This window comes from Balaenoptera borealis (genome assembly GCF_965194805.1).
Source record: "Balaenoptera borealis genome assembly, chromosome: 17".
Taxonomy (NCBI): domain Eukaryota; kingdom Metazoa; phylum Chordata; class Mammalia; order Artiodactyla; family Balaenopteridae; genus Balaenoptera; species Balaenoptera borealis.
The window spans coordinates 77,127,727-77,154,262 of NC_138876.1; the positions used below are offsets into that span (position 1 = coordinate 77,127,727).

Genomic DNA, 26,536 nt, shown 5'->3' on the forward strand with positions numbered 1-26,536 from the left:
CAGTCCTGTATGGTAGCCACAAGTCCTATATGACTGTGTACATTTAAATTTGACTAATTAAAATTAAATAAATAAAAAATTCAGTTCCTCAGTTGCTCCGGCACAACATACTCCATAGCCACATGTGGCTACTGGCTACCCTTTCAAACAGTGCAGAGAACATTTCCATCTTTCCAGAAAATTCCATAAGATAGTGCTGCTCTAGACTGCAGAAGTCAGGGTCTCTTAGAAAATTAGGACATAAAATTATAAGCTCTCATTCATCTAAGTAAGAATTCAGGATCCAGACAACACTCAAAATTAAGATCCAGGCACGGGTTACAAACCCATTCAGCTAATTTTCTCACCACGGTCGTATTTATCATCATTGTGTTCATTCCAAATAGTTGATGGTCAGAAAGGCCAGGTGTCTTTCAAGATACAATCCATTCATGGCGTGTAAGCGGATCCAAATTATAGCCACATTTCTTTCTTTAGGGAGGCTTTGTATATGAGATATGATCATGTGGTTTTCAAATATGTGATGAAACTACCGCCAGATAGTAGGCCTGACAAATTCCCAGTTCATTATACAGACTCTAAAATAGCAGCTCATTTCTGTACCTTCCCAAACACAGGCAAAATGCAAAATAAAAAATGAGACCCTCACACATCAGGAGGCAACGCCCAGTGTTCACGTGGCAGACAGCCTTCACTTCACAGAGCACTGCCCACCTGCATGGGTGCATTAGACATCAGACCACAGCAAGGAATTTGTATCCCGTTATTGCATCCTAAAAGCAAAGACATTGTACATATCTAGTAAGTCGTTATACAAGGAACACTGAGCAGTATAACAATGATTCCCTTCAAAGCACATTTTATTTTTAAAAACTCTTTCACACATAATTTTTATTTTCATTGTTTCCTCTTAACATCAGCTTTTGGTGAAAGGGCATTATCTTAAACCATAGTTCAGTTCTGTGAGGGCAGTTTTACAAGTGGTCAGAATATTATGATCCAAGAATATAGGAACAAGCCAGGAAAATAGGGGAAGCCTCCAGAAAACCAACCAAATTGATTGGCTGCATGGAATTGTTTAGAGATTCCTACAGGGTTGCTATACGTGGCCTCAAAACAGTAATTTGTGGTTTTCATACACTTGATACTTCGAGCTTCTCACTGGCAGTAACAGATTCTCCTCCTTCTGCAGAGAATCCCTAGAAAGAAGGGCCACGTTGTCCAGCAGGAGGGTAACTGGCCTTTCTGTTATCATAGGGCATCACACATCCAGTAGATTGCACCATGTTGTCCAGTATCAATTTAAAAAGAAAGGAAGCATAAAGATCAGCAGTTCAAACACAATTTTGGACAATGGAATCGGGAAACTATTTAAATTATTTGGGAAAATCTTTTAATAAAAGTATTTGCAGTGAATCATAGGAAATTTATCTCTACAACTGACATTTGATTATTTTCTACAAAGGTAGATATAATCTGCAATCATGGAGATTTTAATGTTTCAGATCACTAATTTTTCAATTAAAATTTCAAAGAAGTCCAGGTAAATATTCCCTATGGAGAACCATTCATTTCCCTACACTTCGTTCCCTTTGTCTAAATATTCCCAATCCTTGATGAAATATGACCTCCAATGTAATGATCCCTTCATTTTTAATATTCTTCATTGTGGTCTTTCTTGAGTCCTTTTTATTTTTCTTCTTGATATTTTATTATTTTGAATATAGGAATAGTTATGTTTAGAAAATTTGGAAATTATAAAAAAAATAAAGAAGATAAAGATGTCAAATAGCAATTGTTTCTGTGCATTCAGAAGAAAAGAACTTGACACTCATCCACCCACAAATGGTAATGGAAACCCTGTGTCTTAAGACATTCCTAAGTACAAACTCACAAGAGAAGACAGTCTACAGCAAAAAAAAAAAAAGAAAAAAAAACATCAGGAACACTACCATTTAATGGCCAGGTGGAGGAGGATAGGCCTAAAAATGATTCTGGAAACAGTGAGGACACCGAGGTAGGCGTAAAACCCAGAGATTGTGATGTCATGGAGCCCTTGGAAGAGACAGGACACCCCCAGTGAGAAATCAAGTCAGGGGAAGAGTAAAAACTCCACGGGATTTATCAGCGTGGTCCTTGGTGACCTTACTGAAAGCTAAGCAGTGGGGAGGTACAGTGAGTTGCCAAAGCTGCCTGCGGCCAGTACAACCACGTGGAGGAGTCTGGCTGTTAAGGGAAGAAAGATCGGCTCTGTGTAGCCTTGGGGCAAAGAGAAAGTTTGCTTGTTTGTCTGTTACGTGTCTGAAGTAGTTAAACGGCAGTTGGAGGAGTAGAGCTAAGGGGTGACTGAGACCAGTGTCTACTGCTCCTAGACTTTCTGATTTAATCAGCATAGAGCTGAAGCCTGGACATGAGGGTATTATTTAAGTTTCCCAGGTGATTCTAACATTCAACCATTGAGAATGACCATTCTAGGTCATATTTGCCTACATGTTTAGCTTAGAGCCGTTACACCCGTTTGCCCAGTATCACCTCAGCCCAGTCCCAGCATCCTTGTCCTTTGGCAGATTTACCTGAGGACCAGTCATTTGACAGGATCACCTCAAACCCATCCTGGGGAAGTGATCTTCTAGTGTTAATCTACGTTAGCTTGTCAGCTCGGTTCAGAGCATCCTGTCCCCATGGGGTTGTTCAGTCTGCTTCAGTAGACAGTTTCAAAATGATAATCTTTTAAATAACTTTCTCACTAAAGCCAAAGCCAAAGAATTCACTTAGTTTTTTTTCCTGTCTCTGTTTGGTTCCCAAGGCATATCTTTTAAACCAAGACCATATGGCATCACAAATTAGTGTTAAGGTCATTTCTTTCCATTCATTCAGTAAAAAGTTACTACTATGTCATAATTAACCTCTGAATATCATTTTAAAGTTTTAAACATATTTTTATATATATCATCTCAGTAATCACAAAATGGCACTGCAACTGGTTTGCAGTAGAGGAAATGGAGGCCCAGAGAAATTATGTCACTTGCCAAGATTTCACAGCTAAAAATAGTAAAGGAGGACATGAGTGTGGATCCTCTGATGTCACATCCACTGGCCTCTCAGGAGATCATGCTTCATCTGCAATTGTGGCAGTTACTTTACACAAATTACTCTGCCTGGCAATTCGTCTGAATAAGATACATATTACATTGTTTGCCAAGAAGAAAAAAGAACAACAGTCATAATAAGAGAAGGTGAGGGTGCAGAACCTCCCTGATAATGGTGACTTCATCAGGAGACAGTGTACGGGGGCCTTTGTGCTGGTGGGATAGGCGTGTGGAAAGAGGATTCCTTACGAGACAACACTACTTGATACTCATGTAGATTCATATAATTTTAGAACTAGAAAGAAATCGTAGCCCAAATCTCTCATTCTATAGAGGTGGATGAAGTGACATCGCATATAATTAGTATCAAAGTTCAAATGCAGATGTCTTAAATATCAATACATTGTGGGGGTTTTTTCCCACTTGCATCATAATAACAATTCAGATTATCCAAATATTCATACTCAAGGAAAAATGGGAGAAAATGGAATCTATCCTTAAACTGAATATTAAAGCTGTTCTAGAAATGTCTAGATTTGAGAATCTAGTTTACAGAGATGCACTCTCCAATATGGTAGCCACTAGCCACATGTAGCTATTTCAATTTAAAGCAATTAAAATTATATAAAATTTAAAATTTTGTTTCTTATTCCTGCTAGCTGCATTTCATATACTCATTAGTTACATGTAGCTAGTGGCTACCCTATTGAATAGTGCAGATTTTAGAACTTTACCCCCATTGCAGGAAGTTCTGTTGGACATCACTGATCTAGGGTCTAGATTATGCCATCCTCCAAGCCATGAGCATTGCTCGGCTTTCCCAGCAGGATTCCGTAGACCTGAGTGCACCACCAAAAGCCATTCAGCTTTCTTCATTGGACATGTTGCCCACTATTGTTTAAAAATCATAACTAGGAGGAAAAGGATAAACTCCCCAGAAGAAAACAGGTTAGATTGTTCATACAATAGGGAACACGAGGTTCCTACACGAGGAACTTGCCGCTGTCATAGCCATGATGCTACTCCTCATTCAGCTTCCTGAATGAGAAAAAGAAAGAGTTGAGAGAGTTAAGGTATAATATGTAACAGTACGATAGTATTACAAAGAGAGTCAATAATATTATTGTAAAGCTATGTAAATTAGGCTGGAAAAGGATGAATAGGAAAATTACATGAAATAAGTTTTACTTGAAAAACAGTAGCAACAACAAAATCAAGTGTCCCTTAGAAACGTCTGTGTTTGCGTGATGTGTATGGGTGAGTATATCTATGTAAGTCTCAAGGGAGAGCAATATGATTTGTCCTCAAATTTTCTTAGTTCTTCTATAATTCAGATTTTGTTTTATTTCAGGTCAATGGTGGAGAGAAGCGACCTGCCTCTGACATGGGGAAAAAACCAAAAACCCCCAAAAAGAAGAAGAAGAAGGACCCTAATGAGCCCCAGAAACCTGTGTCTGCTTATGCGTTATTCTTTCGTGATACTCAGGCTGCCATCAAGGGCCAAAATCCAAACGCTACCTTTGGTGAAGTCTCTAAAATTGTGGCTTCAATGTGGGATGGTTTAGGAGAAGAGCAAAAACAGGTAAGAAAAGATGCGAAATGGAGTGAATCAACATGATTTGAGAAAGTGTATGCATTCTAAAGAAATGGCTTCTAAGGATGTTGGGTGAATTCTTCAGATACTAGAACTGAGGCTGAGAATGTGCCCCATCAGAACCAGACTTCAGGGGACTTGGACATAATTTTATACTCCTTTATTGCTCTGTTATAAATAACATGTTAGTTCCTTTGTTTCAAAGTTTATATAGTGCAGTTACTTTTGGAAGGACTTTTACGCTTCCCAGCCAGGATTACCTCATTCCTTAATGTTGCCAATGCGATCATAAAGACAGAAAAAATACTAAAAGTATTTTGAGAACTGTCCACACCTCTCTTCAGCACTTACTCTTTTGTCATCAAAACCCTCTTTGCTCTTTGCTAAATGAACCTCAAATTTAAGGGTTTCTACCCTTATCCATTCCCTAAAGACCATCAGAGTATGTTATTCAATCCCACTTGTACTATATTTCTAGCTTGTATTAAATGGGCCCAGATGCCTGGTTATTTTCTTCTTCTCTTGTGGATTGCCGTGGTGTGATTGAGGACCACACTGTTGGGGGTGGAGGACCGTGAGACACTTTGTATCTCAGCCATAGGGCGAGTAGCCCAGAATGTCTTAAGGAGGGTGGGAACTGTGGAGAGAAAGAGTTCAGTATGCAGACGTAGCCCACTTCAACAAAGAAGCAATATTGATCCCAGATTTCTAAACCAGGGACTAGATTGCCATTGTCACCATCTAGAATTTCATGGTCACGAAGGAAAAATTAGACAAGCATTATCATTAAAGTTCAGTCACTGAAACGATTAAGTAGTTGCAGCTTTAGCTGCTGCAGAATACTTTACGGCATTAACGATGGGTTAGTCTCATTGGATTCTTGACGGGGACTTTTCACCTCTCCTCTTCAGGTCCAGGGAAGTATGTAAGAAACAGAACATCTCAAACCTATGTACATCTATAAGAACTATATATTGTAATATCTGTCAACGCCTATCATGTATATCATGTTTTATACTTTGAAGAACACTTTTACATGATTTATCTCATTTGTTCTGCTCAATACTCGTAGATGCTTTTTTTTTTGGTGTACATTGAACATTTATTACAACTAATTGGCGATGTGATAAGACAGTGCTCACGTGGCCTGAACATTGGTCACAATCACAACAAAGCTTAATCCAGCCCAGCAGATACAAATGAAAGTGTAAACTGTGAAGACATGTTTAGATACGTAGAAGTATGTATAAAAGTGACATTGAAACAACTGTATATCCTTAAAAAATATAGAGACCCCTAGTGCCGTTTTACCTCATTCAGCTCACGCTTTCGTATGAGAGGTGGTATCTGTTTTTATATGTATGACTTCCAGTAACTAGGCAGTGCCACAGGAGGGACGGAAGCTGCCCTAAAACTTGCTGCACTTCTCAGTGGAGGGAAGCAATAGGGGAGTAAAATAAATTTGGCTGTAACAAGCACCCTGGAAGAAATATTCGTGCTTTAAACAATGACTTATGCAACACTTTGTGAAGAGAGTAAAACATTTTCCGTAAGATGCTGTTATTAAGAATCCCAGGTAAGTCAACATTTCCATTTTATTTGGGGAGGCATCAAAAACAATCCAACTAAGTGACTAAACGATAATGACAACAAGAAACTTATCTCAGGAGTTGAATGTTCCTTGGCCTTAAAAATAACATGCTTACTATTATGAAACAGCTGATCTCTGTTCCTCGTCCCAGGTCTGGAATGCCTAAGAAATAATTTTTAGTGTAAAACAGCATCATTCCATTAGTCTTTTGTGTATTCCCTTTGTTTTAAGTTGTTTAGTTTCTAATAAGGGTCTTTGGTATACATTTGTTTTTTTTCTAAAGTTTCAACACAATGAAATTTTCGTTCACTTGATATGTGACATGTCAATTCCCTTTATTTGCATATATACTGAAATGCACTAGTCTTTGGTTTCATAAAACCAGGTTTCACATAATTTAACTTTTTTGCCAAAGACAGTAATTAATAAATGTATATTGCCTGATTGTGTCATATTCATAGATGCACATAATCAAGGTAATGATAATAATCTATTCAAGAGAAACAGACCTATAAACTTTAAAATAGCCAGAAAAAGTACCTTTCTTTTCCTGCATTCATTCTAATTCATATTTAAGTCCCCTGTTATCACTTGATTAACCAAAGTTCCCTTTAAAAAAAAATTGTGTAGGCCTGAATGAAGCAGCTTAGCAGAACAGTAATACTGACAAGACGTCATCTTACACCATTAGCTAACATGGACATGAAGGCAGTGACCATCTACAGTGTGTGAAATGCCACAAGAAGTCATCAACAGGGGAGGAGAGTTATGTCAGTCCAGTTTCTTCAAGAACACCACGTGGGGTTTCAGCTTCCTCCTGCAGTAGATCAGCCTGCTCAGTTGCTTTAAGGACATTTTTCTTGGATGTTTCCTGACCTTCTCCTCCCAAACGAAACTCATCCAAAATAAAATAAGCCTTCTCAAAATTAAAGATGATATCAAGTTCACACACACTGCCAAAATACTTGTCAAGTAATTCCACATAATGATGAATTATTTCCAGGGTAATTAGTTCCTTGTCCTGATCCTCAGTAGCACGGCAGAAATACAGACTGGCCTATCTCGGGAACTGCTCTTCTACCTGCTGAGCCCACAGCAGAGGTCTTCCTTCCTCATAGATACTTCTATCTGAAGTTTGCAGATTATGAAATGGGGCCAGATGGTTAAATTCAGTCACTTATTCCTTCAACAAATATTTGTTGCATGTTTACTATGTGCCCCAGGCACTGTTCTAGACACTGGGAGTAGAGCAGAGAATAAGACAGAGTCCCATTCTGTTGATTGACTTGTCTAAAATTCCACACTGTGACTAGAACTTATCACTAGAACTTATCATTCAACTTAACAATTTTTTTCTAACCAATTCATGAAATCAATTATAGGTGTAATGGTAAAACCAGTTGCTAAGGAAACATAGAACCTCCTCCCCCAGTTCTCTCCAACCCCCCTGTACTGTAAGCCAAAGCTGTCCTTTACAATCTGAAATCTCTACATACTTTCTTACGTCCTTTTCAAGATTGCCAGCCCCAGGGAAGGGCTTCATAGGAAAGCACAGGCCTACCATGTGGAGCTCTGCTACAAGAGTCGTCTCTGAGGATGGAAAACACACCACGGAAACGTTCTCCGTGGCATTCGATTAAAATACTCATCTCACAATTAAGAGGGTGGTTGACGTTGTATTTTATGATTCCATTGAAAACCTACTATAGTTGTTTGAGGATTTCAGAGCTGGTTTCTATCCTAACTCAGATGAGTTTGCTCTCACACTCCCAAAGCTGAGGTGTGGTTCCCCCCTGATGCTGGACACTCATGATGGAATTGTAGAGGGGCTCGTTCCTCCACTCACTACAGCTTCACGGATTGAGGAACTGAGTGCACGTCCACCAGGAATCCCAACCCCATCCCTGTCCCTGCTCCACCCATGATCCAAGCACCAAGACATACCTCTCTCTCTGCTTTGACAACCCCTGTGTGTATTCTTGGATAGGGACAAGGCCTCAATACTGTAAGCTCTTTCCAGTATACTTGTGATGACAAAACATTTTCCTCATTCTCTTTTATTTCCAATTTAATAACTAACTTGTAATGAGTCTGTCTTTGGGTTCTCTCTCTCTCTCTCTCTTTTTTTTTTAACATTTTGGCTGTACCTCATGGTATGTAGGATCTTAGTTCCCCGACCAGGGATCGAACCCGCCCCCTGTGTGGTGGAAGCGTGAAGTCTTAACCACTGGACCGCCAGGGAAGTCGCTGGGTTCTCTCTTAATGGAAATAGTTGGGGGTTTTTTCAACAATTTGTTTTATAAATAAAGGATGAAATTATATAATAGCTTACCCTATTTAACTCATTGGGTATTATAAAGCAATTTCATAATCAAAATGCAGTTGTTTTAAAAAGTTATGCTAAGATTGCTTAGGAAAATATACTAATAGAAATAACTATCTTTGTCTCTTCTAGAAAAGTTAATATTTTAACATTTGAGCACCATTTTCAAAACAAGGTATTGGGAGCAGTTTGAGTCACTCGAAAATGGTTTGTCCCCATGCCTATGTTCCTTTGACTTGACAGGGGTTCAGCATAGCTTATCCTTTTCTCTTAGAAGATGATCTTGCTTAATAAAGATAGTGAAACTGCAGAGTATGCCAAAAAGGATGGTTTATGACACATATGGGGTGCAAGTCCATCCCAGGGACAAGCAGAGAGAGGGTCCAATGAATGAAATCAGACACCACGCTTACAAAAGGGAGCATATTGCATCTGACGGGGCTGCTGGGACACCACGTGGCAGCCGCTGTCTAGCAGTTTGCAGGAATGGCCAGCGAAGTGTGCATGCCCACCTGGGACGCACGTTTGGGCATCAAGAGAATGTCAGCAAAATATCCTAAAGTGTTAGCATGGTGTGTTACCACCTGTTCTTTCCCTTTATGTTGACTCATTGTGCCGACATAATATAATATCTCTATTTCAAGCTTAAATTAATTGTATTTTACTCTCATTTAATATTCAAATTGGGGAGCACATGCTATGTATTTTTAAAGGAATGTTGCTGAAGCCGATTAGAGGCAGACCATTAAACTTCAAAATTTAGGACAAATGTGCATGTTTCAGAACAGCCCCACGTGATGCTGTTGGCATTGTGTAGGCAGCTGGTTCAAGTAGAAGGCTGGGATTTCATGCGCCACGATTGTTCAAAAATCCCGTTGTCATAATAGCCCCCAATTATGAACAGCTACAAATATAAACACGAACTGGAGAAAATGGACAAAATTATTGATGACTTACTAGGGGCTCAGAAAATTACAATACTTAAGGAAAAACAGCTATTAGTGAGATTACAATCGAAGGTTTTCTTGCCAGCCAGAGGGAACAGGACTAATAGGGCTGCTGTATGTTTGTGTCACATGCTTCCTCATTGTGGAGTTTAGGCGGAGCTAAGAAGCCATGCAGATGGACAGATCTTTATTTTCAGAAGCCATGATAAGGGAGAAACTATATGTACTTTGGTTTCTATGAAGAATCTCTCAAAGAAGAAAAATCAGAAGGAAGCTGAAAGAAGTGCTAAAAATCCTCCAGGAACACAAAACCTCCCATATGAATCATTCCTACCAAAGCCACTGAACAAACTTCACATGTCAGAGATCTCTCCATTTTAATACTTCGGAAGATGGTGCTGAATCTGGAATGGGAGCAGGATTGTGTCTGGGATTCCAACTGGAGGTTTTAAACGCTAATGAATCCTAAGACAATAGACAGCCCGGTTCAGAGCCATACTAAGTTGTTTAAAAAAGGCACCAGATGGAGAGAGGGAAATAAAACATAAGCGTGGCTGTGATGTTGGTCTTTGCTACTTATCTTTCACTGACTGGAACCTACAGAGAAAGAAAAATAATAACAAGATCACGCCCTTTGTATTAGACTCCTTGGAGTTTCAGCAACCCTCAGCATCTTTTTTTATGAAGGTCCAGCTAGATTTCCTGTCTCTCCCCGTTACTTCTGAATTCTGTGATTCTGGTCGTCTAAGTCTGGGATCTGAGTTCACGGTTAACGGAGAGCAAATCAAACCCCACTAAATTAAAGAGTCCGTCCAGCTTTGAAGCAGAAGAGATTGGTCCAAAGAGCTGTGAAGTGTTCTTGGGTCCTTTTTAGCCATGGAAAGTCAGTTCTTAAGTGGGAAAGGAAAGTCACCTTAAATCAGAACCAGATGTAAATTACTAAGTGAACCTTAAGTTCCTAATTGGAGACACAGTTGGGCTGTAATACATTTAGCAAATTACAAACAAAATGTTCTTGTTTACATTACATTAAATGGCTTTAGAGCTTCAGCCAAAGAGCTAAATAAACATGCTGTTAGGCTAAAAATGGAGTGGAAGGCCTGTTCAGAGTTTGGTGTGTTCAGGAGAAACCACAGCCCACGGTGCCCAGAGAGCCTATTTTTGTAAATGCGAGCTAGCCCTGTTGTGGGAGCAGAGAGTGGATTTACCTCGAGATCCAGAGCCTAATGAGCAGATATCACTTGCAGGGAAACTGTTTGAATATTGTAACATATGCCTTCTTTCAGGATGCATAATTCATATCCAAGGATATTAGCCATAGCAGTTCAGCTCAATAGCAACACCTCATTATTTTATCCCTCAGTATTTATTCCTATGTTTGACGCCTTATGAAATTACTGTTAATGTGTTTATATAAGGGCAGATCTGACACAAGTGGGAAGAATGTAATTTCCTGCTCATTCTTTCCTGCTGCTGTGTCCTCTTCCCCTGGTAGAAGTGGCAAGTGTAAATAGTTAATTTGCTTCAATTATGAGCCTGTCCTGCTAAATTAGAAGCAGCAGGGATATGAAGAGCCAGAATTATACTTATGAGGCAGCTGACAAATCCTCTGAGCCTACGGAATCAAATCATTTACTCCTCACTGGTGCTCAAACACCCACTACAGATATGCTGCCGGGGTTTTTTCCCCCGCCCCATATCTTATGATAAAATGTGGATTTTATGTCAACAGCACTTCAGGTTAACTAAAATCCTATTGCACTGTCACATTCACGCCTGTGTTTATCTTGGCCAGTTCCTTATAAACACTATGCATTTTCCCCAATTTTTTTAAACTAGGAGTAAAGGATATATAAAATAATTGTTCATTTAAAAACTGTAGAATGTAAGAAAAGTTTATATTTGTAAAAACTTAAAACAGCAGTTAGAAATATTACATGCAATGGTGAACATATTTTACCTCTAAAACACAGGTAAGTATAAATACATATAATCATTGGTACATAAATGGGATTATGGCATGCCTTCATGGGTATAAATACACGTAGAAATATTCCACGCTCATACACAGAGGGAACAGACATTCCACTTGAAAGGTTCCATGACATCAGCAGGGAGAGAATTTGAATATAATGCTCAAGTCTGCTGTGCTTTATGTATTATTGGTAAACATGTTTGGGGTGGGCGGGCTGTCTGTCTGTAGACCAAATCTCCTACTCCTATTGATGCCCACTCTAATTTAGAAGCTGCGACTCGGTACTTTACCATGAACACCCATGCCCGTGCTGACTCATGGGAGGAGAAACCTGAGACTAGGGATTATACACTGGATCACAGGTATTTCCTGAGCACCTACTATGTACCAAGCTCTGCCCTGCCTGCTGGGGCTTCTGCTGTAGACAAAAAGATGACGGGCCCTGCAGTTGGGGGTCTAAGAGAGGCATCAAGGGGAGATCTCATGCAGCCAGGAGGAGCCCTTGCATGAACAAAGATGCAAAGATGGATCTTAGATACCAGATCAATTTGATTATATATATATATGTATAATATATATATGTGGGTGGGGGTTGTCTGCATTTCTTGTGTGCCTGACACAAAAGATGCACACAATAGAGGCATATTTTAAATGCCTCTTTTTGGTTCTGTAGCTTCAGTTCCTCACACCATGAAGGCACATAATAGATACTCAATATATTGTTAAGCATAATCGAATGACATTATACTTGCCCCGGTCATCCTCATTTAATGAATCTACAGATATATTTTGCAGCCATCTTTTCAGATGAGGAGCTTGCTTCGGTCTGATCCCTGCCATTCCAAAAACAAGTCACACCATTTCTGTGTAGACTCTTTGTATGCGTTGGAGGGATCCCAAAAAGAATCGATAGCAAGAGTTTTGACACATTGTATAATATTTTCAATGCTCTGAATACTACTTCATAAAGTTCTCTGAGTTCTGGAATGCTTAAGAAAATGCTGAGCAAGTTACACAAATGGAAATTTAACTGCGTTTAAGGACTAAGTTCTGTATAAAACACAGAGGCACTTGCTCTAACTGTCCTAAATAATAACAGCATTCAAAGACGCTGCAGACATTAATTTCTCAAGTGCTGTGTATGACAGGCAATTGTGATTAAATTATTATTTCTTATATGACTGTATTTCTAAGCATTTTCTATAAATATGAACTTATACTGGGGAAAAAAAACTGCACTTGAAGTTAACGAAAAAGAAAAGCGCCTTTTAGTTTTATAGTGTTTGAATAAAATCCAGAATTGGAAGAATTATGTTTTTTCTTATTATTACTGTAAAGAGTTGAAATAAACTACAACTAGAGATTAACTAAGGGCCAGAGCCAAAAAAAGAGGGAAGGAAGAAGGAACTAAATGGTGTTTGTAAGATTTTACTTTTCTGTATAAGTTAGATGGATTGTTTGGGGAGGAGCAGAAAGTGGAAAAAGCAAAATGACAGGTTGTATTAGAATATTTTCTGTTTGTGTGCATCATATTCACTGACACTGAACTGCTGGTTTTAATTAGAGATTATTAGCCAATAAGACATATATATTACACGTGCTGGAATGCAGAGCATTTAAAAAATGATTCACAGAATCACTAGATTACATGAACAGAATTTGGATTCTCTAGAATTGCTATTTGATGTATGTTTTAATTTAGCCATTATATATGTTGCAGTTTAACCACTGAGATGTGATCCTTAGATAGGATATGGTAGCTTTCTTAGAATAACAAACCACAGCAAAATAACTAAGTTAGGACAGGATGAATTCAAAAGTGTTTGGATGAGCTGGGGAAAATGATGAATGATGTATTATGATTTTTAAATCCTCATCTGGCCACCTTTGCACTTTATTTCAAACAGCTGTAGACCATTTGGAAGCCATTTTGTAGTTCAACTGAGTACTAATATTTACTGTGTGAATCACATTTCTTTAAAATATTTGTCTTTCCCTGAGAGAGAGAGACCGTTTCTTTCCCAAACTTAACTTTGCTATAAATCAGACCTATCCTCCTAGATTAGAAGGTTTGATCGTTGCAGTGGGCTGTTCATTGCCAAACGCAGTCAGCGTCGTGTTTGGTTTCTGCAGGCAGAAGACTTTCTCCATCCGTAAATAGAGCTTTGAAACGTTTTTGAGGAACTTTTTACTGATGATTTTTAAATATCTGTTCTGAAGTAGGAATTTAAGTATGTGGAATTCTTACATGTTTTTTTATCATTCACGCATACATTTGAGGTCTTTCGTCAGACATTTCCATCAAATATAGAATTCAGAAAGCATCCTTGTGCAATTTTAGAAGGTAGCATCATAGAGACATACAGGGTGAATAACATGTGAGCCATTAGCTAGTTCTCAAAGGTGGAGGTTCAAAATTACTATCGGGGAAACCACCTCAGATTTTAATTCTGATCTAGGGTACCCCCCCCCCTTTAAACACAATTACAGAAATATACCTCCTGAAATTACCACCGTTTGAATCCTCCCTCTGAACACCTGCATCTATTCAGGAAAGAGCAGACCCATCAATCCGTGTAATGTGACTTGATGAGTTTACCCTTTTCTAAAGCGGTATTTAGGCGCTTGTACGATGATCTCACATAGCCAATCATCAGTAGCCAATAGGGAGCCATTTGGAGGAAACAGGGCACTCTGAATGCTAGTCAGGTATCCCGTAACAACATCGATCTCCCAGTGAAACCAGGGGGCACACATTCAGCCTAAAACACATTGAGTTGCCACCTTTCTCCCATGGTTGTTAATCAACAAATTTCAGGGAAGTTAACACCTTGTGGGACGTTAACCCCTGGGAGCCCCACCATAGTAACACTGTTGCTATTTCAATAGAAACCAAATGCAAGAAAGATGATAGATGTTACAATCTGGCCATCTGGCAACACCATCTTATCTGTGCTACTTAGAAAATGATGCTTTGGGCAATGCTATGGACCCAAGTGTGTAATATTTGCCTTTGGAAGCTAAATGAACCCTAGTTAGCTGCCCAGGGGGTCACTTAGAGTAGCATATGAATAAAAAACATGATAGAAATGCTTCTAGTATACAAAAGCGTACTACCATCAAAGATATTTTTGCTAAATATTTGCTTCAAAGTCCTGAATAGGATTTCTGTCTGTGTGGGAGAAAAACCCTCTCCAAACAGTTTTAAGGTATTAAAAGTAAATGTAAACATTGTCAGTGTAAGGTCATTAATTATAAGTTATGTCTTGGAGAAGAGATTGGAGGGAGAACTACAAACAGAGATCTGTCTTGGGAGAAAGAAATAAATCAATAAAAAGCGGGAGGGCTCTGTGTTTCTGATTGTGGCTGACCAAAACATATAATATACATGAATCATACTGTTCAAAGACATGTGCTGTAATCTAGTGTTTATTTGTTTTCATGTTTGAATGTCTAAAAAAGGATTTGAATTTTATTTCCAATAATTAGCTCAGTAAATTAAGAGTTCTCTTGTAATTGAACCAAAGGATTAATTGGCTTTTTACTAAAAAATTTCTTTTAAGTTTCTTTAGTTCCATATATTGTAAAGATGGCACAATGATTGTATGTTACCGTTGCACAAATTCTTAATCGCCTTATTATAATTGCCTTTAATATACCAAAATGCCAAATATAAAAGACTAGGCTGAAGAGCTCCTTAAATTAGCACTTTCATTTCATAGGGTCCTTTATAATTCTGCTGACAAGGTTACTCATTTGTTTACCTTAAATAAAATGTTCTGCTTTAATTAAAATATTCAGGAGTAAGTAATATTTCTCACACCGTGAATTTCACAGTTGGGGCTGGGCTCAGCAAACCACCTTCCACATCAGAAACCATAAACTGACCTCTGCTGCCGACTTTGGCAGATACTTGGTCTTTAGACATAATTTATATTTAACTATTTTGACTAATTCCAAAGCCACTTTTCACACTGATCTGTGTCTGGTTTTGAGCTCAGCATTACAAAATACTAGCCAAGCCTCATTCCCTGCTGTAAAATTCAAGATGTGGGAAATTTAAAATAGTCATATCGATGAAAATACATCCAATGGTGAAAAATATTTTATTCTTTAGGGGTGATTTCAAAAGATTGACAAAAACAGACTCTAAAGCCTTGAAAGAATGAGCTTAATGGTAGCAGACAGCCGTGTGTATTCACTTTGCTAGTCTTTCATTTTTGACTCTTATGACTTTTTTTCTGTTTAAGTTAGCAATGTGACCTTTAGCCTACCAGCAAGTCGTTTTTTTGGTACTTTTGCTCACTTTAGGATGATTTTACTTGTATTTGCAAAATGATCCCCTATGAAAAATGAAAAGCTTCTGTAAACTGAAATTCAATTCTGAACATTTTTACCTTTTCACACTGAGGCTTCCACACACTCATGCCATCCAGTGTTTTTGTTGGAAAGGGCGTGACCACAGCAGACCACACGGCGCACATGCATTCCTCGGCCACTCAGCGTCCCCAGCCCGCTCCCAAATGTGACTTTGACTGCCATTGCCAACTCCTGAGTCTTTGAAAATAGAACTTCAAGACACAAAATTTTAAAATAGTGATGAACCTGCAAACTCCATAACTGTTTCTTTGATTAACATATTGAACATAATTGATCATCTTTTAATTCTGTCCTTGTTTTTATATTTAGCAAGGAGAATATATATCGGGATTTGAATGCACTGTAGAATTATCTGCCCATTATGTAAATATGAATGACTTCTTTATTCACATGTAGTGTCTTTCCCTGGGAACCTTCATCAATAGTATCTTTCTAAGCCAACTACCTCCACTGTCAAAGTACCCCAGATAAATCTGTACATATGCTTTATGGAAAATGGAAAATTTTACTATAGTTAATCTTTTTCTTATCTAATCTCTTGCCATACTTCTTAAAAACTTGTTTCAGTAAGAAAACACGATCTTTGGGGAGATGTATATTATTATATTATGTGTGTGTGTGTGTGTATGTGTGTGTGTGAACACACACAATTATCATTCTGCACTGTACTTCTCTGGAAACAAAAGCAGATGCGCTTTCTAATTTCAGACTCTCTGTTGTTACAGGTCTATAAAAAGAAAACAGAGGCTGCAAAGAAGGAGTACCTGAAGCAACTAGCAGCATACAGAGCCAGCCTGGTATCCAAGGTAACATGCAACCATGTGGTATTGGGATGGATTGTGGCCATCTGATTGCAGACTCTGATGGTCATGTGAAAGCATAAAAGATTACTTTAGCATTTCTGCACAGTCTCCTTTGCTGAAGAAGAAAAAGTAAATCCTAAGCAAAGCTATATGTTATGAAAATATTTGTTCATACCTAGAGGACCAGAACAACGTCCTCTGGTGTCGTTCCATCCATCCACCTGGTGGATGGTCCTCCATCCATCCTTTTGTGTACTATTGCCCACCTGTGGATTACTGATTTTGTGGGTTAGACACAGTGCATTCTTAATCCCTAACCAACTTTCTGTTTCACCATGTTCCATGCTTAAATTGCCCTCCACCCTGACCCCATCCCATTGGTCTTTGCTGAGGAGATGCCAACTGTCTTTAATCCTAGCCTCGTTACAACATCATCAGAATGTAAGCCTACCAAAACAAACAAACAAATGAAAAAAATGCATCATTTCATTTGAAAATGAAAACACCACTAAAATAGTTTATGCTTTAGAATACCTCAAATACGAGCCCTTGCTGGTATAAAGACTCAAGAGTTAACTCTGTTTGGTGTTGGATTATTAAAGCTATATTTCCTTTTATAGATTTCTCAGGCAGGTAACCTCAGAGACAGGGCTGAAGCTGTGAGAACTGGACACTGTGGCGTCTTAAGTCCAGATGTGGCTGGTGCCAGGCTCAGTGCGGGTGGGGCTCTGGACTTCATTCCATTCACCCATGAAAAATACTTTCTCTTTTATCCACAAATATCCATTCCCCTTCCAACAACTCTAAAGTAATTATACAAGTTAGTTTTTCTTGGGGAAAACATATACTGAATATATGATACAGAGAAGAAAACGGAGCACAAAATACAAATGCATAAGAAATTTCGGTACCCTGTTGGTCTAATGCAACTTTGCATTCCACTTCTAAGGTATGACATTGTGGGAAAACTTAATATTTATTATTTAACCTTAAAATTCCTAGCTCATCTGTACTATCTCACTATGGATCTCACACTTTCTAATTTTTCTAACTCCTTTTGAAGCTGTTTATATTTTCTGCTGATACCGTCACACATTTCTGTATATTTATAGAATTCACAGCATGTATGTAAAATTATAGCAAAAAAACAAGGTGCAAAATATTAGATCCATCCAACAATTGGGTTGTATAGTCACTTGGTATTATTCAGATTAACATGCCCAAGATGTAAGGGGGCATATGAATTCTTCTTATTTCATCCAGGATAAGTTTCTTCTTGAGCATTTTAAATAGAAGTTTTAGTCAGAACATTTTACATATGAGCAAATCAATACATGAAGTGTCAGTCCCAATACAAAGCACTCTGCTTAATGTTATGCAGATTGCCAGAATGCTATAATACTGACTAAGCTTTACTTTCAAAACAAGTGTCCTCAGATTTGCTCTTAGCTGCAACTTTTCTTACTATTCGTTCTCAGAGTTGCAACCCTCAGTATACGGCAATTTGTGTAAATGCTGCGAATTGCCATTTCTACATTTAAAAAAACCAAACACTTTCTTTATAGCTTACTCTGACGTTTTTCTTCTCTTTGGCAGCAGGAATTTTGCTGGAGCTGTTGAATGTCTATTTATGTACAACTATCTATTGTATGTATACAAAATGAAGAATAGTTATAAACACCCTCTCCAGGTTAGAAAAATGGCCTTCTGATGTTGTATGTGAATGGGATATTTGCAGTACAACCTTGCAGACACGTGCAGAAAATTTACCAGCCTATCCGCTGATTGCACACAGAAACATATATAAAAATCCATTGCGACAGAGGAGAGAAGATGGCGGAAGAGTAAGACGCGGAGATCACCTTCCTTCCCACAGATACAGTAGAAATACATCTACACGTGGAACTGCTCCTACAGAACACCCACTGAACGCTGGCAGAAAACGTCAGACCTCCCAAAAGGCAAGAAACTCCCCCCGTACTTGGGTAGGGCAAAAGAAAAAAGAAATAACAGAGACAAAAAATAGGGACGGCACCTGCACCAGTGGGAGGGAGCTGTGAAGGAGGAAAGATTTCCACGCACTAGGAGCCCCTTCGCGGGCAGAGACTGCGGGTGGCAGAGGGGGGAAGCTTCGGAGCCACGGAGGAGAGCGCAGCCACAGAGGTGCGGAGGGCAAAGCGGAGAGATTCCCGCACTTCCCGCACGGAGGCTCGGCGCTGACCAGCACTCACCAGCCCGAGAGGCTTGTCTGCTCAGCCGCCGGGGCGGGCGGGGCTGGGAGCTGAGGCTCGGGCTTCGGTCGCAGGGAGAGGACTGGGGTTGGCGGCGTGAACACAGCCTGAAGGGGTTAGTGCACCACAGCTAGCCGGGAGGGAGTCCGGGAAAAAGTCTGCAGCTGCCGAAGAGGCAAGAGACTTTTTCTTCCCTGTTTCCTGGTGCGCGAGGAGAGGGGATTCAGAGCGCCGCCTAAACGAACTTCAGAGACGGGCGCGAGCCGCAGCTAACAGCGCGGATCCCATAGCAACAGGGGCGCAGAGGGAAAAACGGAGAGACTCCCGCACAGAGGCTCGGCGCCGAGCAGCGCTCACCAGCCCGAGAGGCTTGTCTGCTCCCCCGCCGGGGCAGGCGGGGCTGGGAGCAGAGGCTCGGGCTTCGGTCGGATCGCAGGGAGAGGACTGGGGTTGGCGGCGTGAACACAGCCTGAAGGGGTTAGCGCACCACAGCTGGCTGGGAGGGAGACCGGGAAAAAGTCTGCAGCTGCCGAAGAGGCAAGAGACTTTTTCTTGCCTCTTTGTTTCACGGCGCGCAAGGAGAGGGGATTCAGAGCGCCGCCTAAACGAACTCCAGAAACTGGCGCGAGCCGCGGCGATCAGCGCGGACCCCAGAGACGGGCGTGAGACGCTGGGGCTGCTGCTGCCGCCTCCAAGAAGCCTGTGTGCGAGCACAGGTCACTCTCCACACCGCCCCTCCCGGGAGCCCGTGAAGCCCGCCACTGCCAGGGTCCCGTGATCCAGGGACAACATCCCCCGGGAGAACGCACTGCGCGCCTCAGGCTGCTGCAACGTCACGCCGGCCTCTGACGCCGCAGGCTCGCCCCGCTTCCTCTGTACCCCTCCCTCCCCGCGGCTTGGGTGAGCCAGAGTCCCCGAAGCAGCTGCTCCTTTAACCCCGTCCTGTCTGGGCGGGGAACAGACGCCCTCAGGCGACCTACACGCAGAGGCGGGTCCAAATCCAAAGCTGATCCCCAGGAGCTGTGCGAACAGAGAAGAGGAGGGGAAATCTGTCCCAGCAGCCTCAGAAGCAGCGGATTAAAACTCCACAAACAACTTGATGTGCCTGCATCTGTTGAATACCTGAATAGACAACGAATCATCCCAAATTCAGGAGGTGGACTTTGGGAGCAGGATATATTAATTTTTCCCCTTTTCCTTTTTTTTTTGTGAGTGTATATGTATATGCTTCTGGGGGAGATTTTGTCTGTATAGCTTTGCTTTACAATAGCTTTATTTTACTTCACTATATTATAGCTTCTTTCTTTCTTTCCTTTCTTTCTTTCTTTCTTTCTTTCCTTCCTTCCTTCCTTCCTTCCTCCTTCCTTCCTTCCTTCCTTCCTTCCTTCCTTCCTTCCTTTCTTTCTTTCTATTTTTTCTCCCTCTTACTCTGAGCCGTGTGGACGAAAGGCTCTTGGTGCTTCAGCCAGGCATCAGGGCCGTACCTCAGAGGTGGGAGAGCCAACTTCAGGACACTGGTCCACAAGAGACCTCCCAGCTCCACATAATACCAAACGGCAAAAATCTCTCAGAGATCTCCATCTCAACATCAAGACCCAGCATCACTCAATGACCAGCAAGCTACAGTGCTGAACACCCTATGCCAAACAACTAGCAAGACAGGAACACAGCCTCATCCATTAGCAGAGAGGCTGCCTAAAATCATAATAAGGCCACAGACACCCCAAAATACACCACCAGACGTGGACGTGCCCACCAGAAAGACAAGATCCAGCCTCATCCACCAGAGCTCAGGCACTAGTTCCCTCCACCAGGAAGCCTACACAACCCACTGAACCAACCTTAGCCACTGGGGACAGATACCAAAAACAACGGGAACTACAAACCTGCAACCTGTGATAAGGAGACCCCAAACACAGTAAGATAAGCAAAATGAGACGACAGAAAAACACACAGCAGATGAAGGAGCAGGGTCAAAACACACTAGACTTAACAAATGAAGAGGAAATAGGTAGTCTACCTGAAAAAGAATTCAGAATAATGATAGTAAGGATGATCCAAAATCTTGGAAATAGAATAGACAAAATGCAAGAAGCATTTAACAAGGACGTAGAAGAACTAAAGAGGAATCAAGCAATGATGAAAAACACAATAAATGAAATTAAAAATACTCTAGATGGGATCAATAGCAGAATAACTGAGGCAGAAGAAAGGATAAGTGACCTGGAAGATAAAATGGTGGAAATAACTACTGCAGAGCAGGATAAAGAAAAAAGAATGAAAAGAACTGAGGACAGTCTCAGAGACCTCTGGGACAGCATTAAACGCACCAACATTCGAATTATAGGGGTCCCAGAAGAAGAAGAGAAAAAGAAAGGGACTGAGAAAATATTTGAAGAGATTATAGTTGAAAACTTCCCTAATATGGGAAAGGAAATAGTTAATCAAGTCCTGGAAGCACAGAGAGTCCCATACAGGATAAACCCAAGGAGAAACACGCCAAGACACATATTAATCAAACTGTCAAAAATTAAATATAAGGAAAACATATTAAAGGCAGCAAGGGAAAAACAACAAATAACACACAAGGGAATCCCCATAAGGTTAACATCTGATCTTTCAGCAGAAACTCTGCAAGCCAGAAGGGAGTGGCAGGATATACTTAAAGTCATGAAGGAGAAAAACCTACAACCAAGATTACTCTACCCAGCAAGGATCTCATTCCAATGTGATGGAGAAATTAAAACCTTTACAGACAAGCAAAAGCTGAGAGAGTTCAGCACTACCAAACCAGCTTTACAACAAATGCTACAGGAACTTCTCTAGGCAAGAAACACAAGAGAAGGAAAACACCTACAATAACAAACCCAAAACATTTAAGAAAATGGGAATAGGAACATACATATCGATAATTACCTTGAATGTAAATGGATTAAATGCTCCCACCAAAAGACACAGGCTGGCTGAATGGATACAAAAACAAGACCCATATATATGCTGTCTACAAGAGACCCACTTCAGACCTAGAGACACATACAGACTGAAAGTGAAGGGATGGAAAAAGATATTCCATGCAAATGGAAATCAAAAGAAAGCTGGAGTAGCAATTCTCATATCAGACAAAATAGACTTTAAAATAAAGACTATTACAAGAGACAAAGAAGGACACTATATAGTGATCAAGGGATCGATCCAAGAGGAAGGTATAACAATTGTAAATATTTATGCACCCAACATAGGAGCACCTCAATACATAAGGCAAGTACTAACAGCCATAAAAGGGGAAATCGACAGCAACACAATCATAGTAGGGGACTTTAACACCCCACTTTCACCAATGGACGGATCATCCAAAATGAAAATAAATAAGGAAACACAAGCTTTAAATGATACATTAAACAAGATGGACTTAATTGATATTTATAGGACATTCCACCCAAAAACAACAGAATACACATTTTTCTCAAGTGCTCATGGAACATTCTCCAGGATAGATCATATCTTGGGTCACAAATCAAACCTTGGTAAATTTAAGAAAATTGAAATCGTATCAAGTATCTTTTCCGACCACAACGCTATGAGACTAGATATCAATTACAGGAAAAGATCTGTAAAAAATACAAACACATGGAGGCTACACACTACATTACTTAATAATGAAGTGATTACTGAAGAAATCAAAGGGGAAATCAAAAAATACCTAGAAATAAATGACAATGGAGATACGACGACCCAAAACCTATGGGACGCAGCAAAAGCAGTGCTAAGAGGGAAGTTTATAGCAATACAAGCCTACCTCAAGAAACAGGAAACATCTCGAATAAACAACCTAACCTTGCACCTAAAGCAATTAGAGAAAGAAGAACAAAAAAACCCCAAAGCCAGCAGAAGGAAAGAAATTATAAAGATCAGGTCAGAAATAAATGAAAAAGAAATGAAGGAAACAATAGCAAAAATCAATGAAACTAAAAGCTGGTTCTTTGAGAAGATAAACAAAATTGATAAACCATTAGCCAGACTCATCAAGAGAAAAAGGGAGAAGACTCAGATCAATAGAATTAGAAATGAAAAAGGAGAAATAACCACTGACACTGCAGAAATACAAAAGATCATGAGAGATTACTACAAGCAACTCTATGCCAATAAAATGGACAACCTGGAAGAAATGGACAGATTCTTAGAAATGCACAAACTGCCGAGACTGAACCAGGAAGAAATAGAAAATATGAACAGACCAATCACAAGCACTGAAATTGAAACTGTGATTAAAAACCTTCCAACAAACAAAAGCCCAGGACCAGATGGCTTCACAGGTGAATTCTATCAAACATTTAGAGAAGAGCTAACACCTATCCTTCTCAAACTCTTCCAAAATATTGCAGAGGGAGGAACACTCCCAAACTCATTCTACGAGGCCACCATCACCCTGATACCAAAACCAGACAAAGATGTCACAAAGAAAGAAAACTACAGGCCAATATCACTGATGAACATAGATGCAAAAATCCTCAACAAAATACTCGCAAACAGAATCCAACAGCACATTAAAAGGATCATACACCATGATCAAGTGGGGTTTATCCCAGGAATGCAAGGATTCTTCAATATACGCAAATCAATCAATGTGATACACCATATTAACAAATTGAAGGAGAAAAACCATATGATCATCTCAATAGATGCAGAGAAAGCTTTCGACAAAATTCAACACCCATTTATGATAAAAGCCCTGCAGAAAGTAGGCATAGAGGGAACTTTCCTCAACATAATAAAGGCCATATATGACAAACCCACAGCCAACATTGTCCTCAATGGTGAAAAACTGAAACCATTTCCACTAAGATCAGGAACAAGACAAGGTTGCCCACTCTCACCACTATTATTCAACATAGTTTTGGAAGTGTTAGCCACAGCAATCAGAGAAGAGAAAGAAATAAAAGGAATCCAAATCGGAAAAGAAGAAGTAAAGCTGTCACTATTTGCAGATGACATGATACTATACATAGAGAATCCTAAAGAGGCTACCAGAAAACTCCTAGAGCTAATCAATGAATTTGGTAAAGTAGCAGGATACAAAATTAATGCACAGAAATCGCTTGCATTTCTATACACTAATGACGAAAAATCTGAAAGTGAAATTAAGAAAACACTCCCGTTTACCATTGCAACAAAAAGAATAAAATATCTAGGAATAAACCTACCTAAGGAGACAAAAGACCTGTATGCAGAAAATTATAAGACACTGATGAAAGAAATTAAAGATGATACAAATAGATGGAGAGATATACCATGTTCCTGGATTGGAAGAATCAACATTGTGAAAATGACTCTACTACCCAAAGCAATCTACAGATTCAATGCAATCCCTATCAAACTACCACTGGCATTTTTCACAGAACTAGAACAAAAAATTTCACAATTTGTATGGAAACACAAAAGACCCCGAATAGCCAAAGCAATCTTGAGAACGAAACATGGAGCTGGGGGAATCAGGCTCCCTGACTTCAGACTATACTACAAAGCTTCAGTAATCAAGACAGTTTGGTACTGGCACAAAAACAGAAATATAGATCAATGGAACAGGATAGAAAGCCCAGAGATAAACCCAAACACATATGGTCACCTTATCTTTGATAAAGGAGGCAAGCATATACAGTGGAGAAAAGACAGCCTCTTCAATAAGTGGTGCTGGGAAAATTGGACAGGTACATGTAAAAGTATGAAATTAGAACACTCCCTGACACCATGCACAAAAATAAACTCCAAATGGATTAAAGACCTAAGTGTAAGGCCAGACACTATCAAACTCTTAGAGGAAAACATAGGCAGAACACTCTATGACATACATCACAGCAAGATTCTTTTTGACCCAGCTCCCAGAGAAATGGAAATAAGAACACAAATAAACAAATGGGACCTAATGAAACTTAAAAGCTTTTGCACAGCAAAGGAAACCATAAACAAGACCAAAAGACAACCCTTAGAATGGGAGAAAATATTTGCAAATGAAGCAACTGACAAAGGATTAATCTCCAAGATTTACAAGCAGCTCATGCAGCTCAATAACAAAAAAACGAACAACCCAATCCAAAAATGGGCAGAAGACCTAAATAGACATTTCTCCAAAGAAGATATACAGATGGCCTACAGACACATGAAAGAATGCTCAACATCATTAATCATTAGAGAAATGCAAATCAAAACTACAATGAGATATCATCTCACACCGGTCAGAATGGCCATCATCAAAAAATCTAGAAACAATAAATGCTGGAGAGGGTGTGGAGGAAAGGGAACACTCTTGCACTGTTGGTGGGAATGTAAATTGATACAGCCACTATGGAGAACAGTATGGAGGTTCCTTAAAAAACTACAAATAGAACTACCATACGACCCAGCAATCCCACTACTGGGCATATACCCTGAGAAAACCATAGGTCAAAAAGAGTCATGTACCAAAATGTTCATTGCAGCTCTATTTACAATAGCCAGGACATGGAAGCAACCTAAATGTCCATCGACAGATGAATGGATAAAGAAGATGTGGCACATATATACAATGGAATATTACTCAGCCATAAAAAGAAATGAAATGGAGGTATTTGTAATGAGGTGGATGGAGTTAGAGTCTGTCATACAGAGTGAAGTAAGTCAGAAAGAGAAAAACAAATACAGTATGCTAACACATATATACGGAATCTAAGGAAAAAAAAAAAAAAAAAAAAAAGGCCATGAAGAACCTAGTGGCAAGACGGGAATAAAGACACAGACCTACTAGAGAATGGACTTGAGGATATGGGGAGGGGGTGGGGTGAGATGTGACAGGGTAAGAGAGTGTCATGGACATATATACACTACCAAATGTAAAATAGATAGCTAGTGGGAAGCAGCCGCATAGCACAGGGAGATCAGCTCTGTGCTTTGTGACCACCTAGAGGGGTGGGATGGGGAGGGTGGGAGGGAGGGAGATGCAAGAGGGAAGAGAAATGGGAACATATTGTATATGTATAACTGATTCACTTTGTTATAAAGCAGAAGCTAACACACTATTGTAAGGCAATTATACTTCAATAAAGATGTTTAAAAAAAAAAAAAAAAAATCCATTGCTTTTCCATTTAAAATTATCACAAGGAAAATAGCAGCCATTCATATTTACACATATATTTTTCTGTTATACTTTTTTTAGTATGTTATAAATTATTTCCCTATTCTGAAAGATCTAAAGATCTGAAGGTACAATCATAAAATGCTACATGATAATAATAGTCACAAATCCAGGTAACCACAGTGTGACAGCCGAGCTCCATCTTCTCCGTTCACTCATTCATGTGTTCATTTGGTAAATTTCCCTGGGCACGTGGTCTGTGCCGAGCGCTGGGCCAGGCTCGGAGGACACAGTGGAGAACTGGCAGGTGCGTCCTCTGCACTTAAAGAACTTTCTCTTCAGTCCAGGGAGACCACTAGTGAAAACATAAGTTAATGAATGACCAAGATCTTTGTGAATCGAAGCCTTCTGGGAAATCAAGGACGGCATCTGATAGGGTGGTCTGCTGACTCCTCTTTGAAGATATGACCTTGGAGCTGAGAGCAAGGGAAGACAGG

At 39.8% G+C, this 26,536-nt stretch overlaps 1 protein-coding gene across 3 annotated transcripts in view; it reads left to right on the top strand.

Moving 5' to 3' along the window:
• TOX (thymocyte selection associated high mobility group box) overlaps positions 1-26,536 on the top strand; it is a 302,599-nt gene that overhangs the window by 256,328 nt on the left and 19,735 nt on the right. For all 3 annotated transcript variants that reach the window (XM_082364680.1, XM_082364681.1, XM_082364682.1), the window contains 2 exons: positions 4,441-4,671; positions 16,625-16,705. In XM_082364680.1, coding sequence (XP_082220806.1) covers positions 4,441-4,671; positions 16,625-16,705 — 312 coding nt within the window. The remainder of the gene's footprint in view (positions 1-4,440; positions 4,672-16,624; positions 16,706-26,536) is intronic.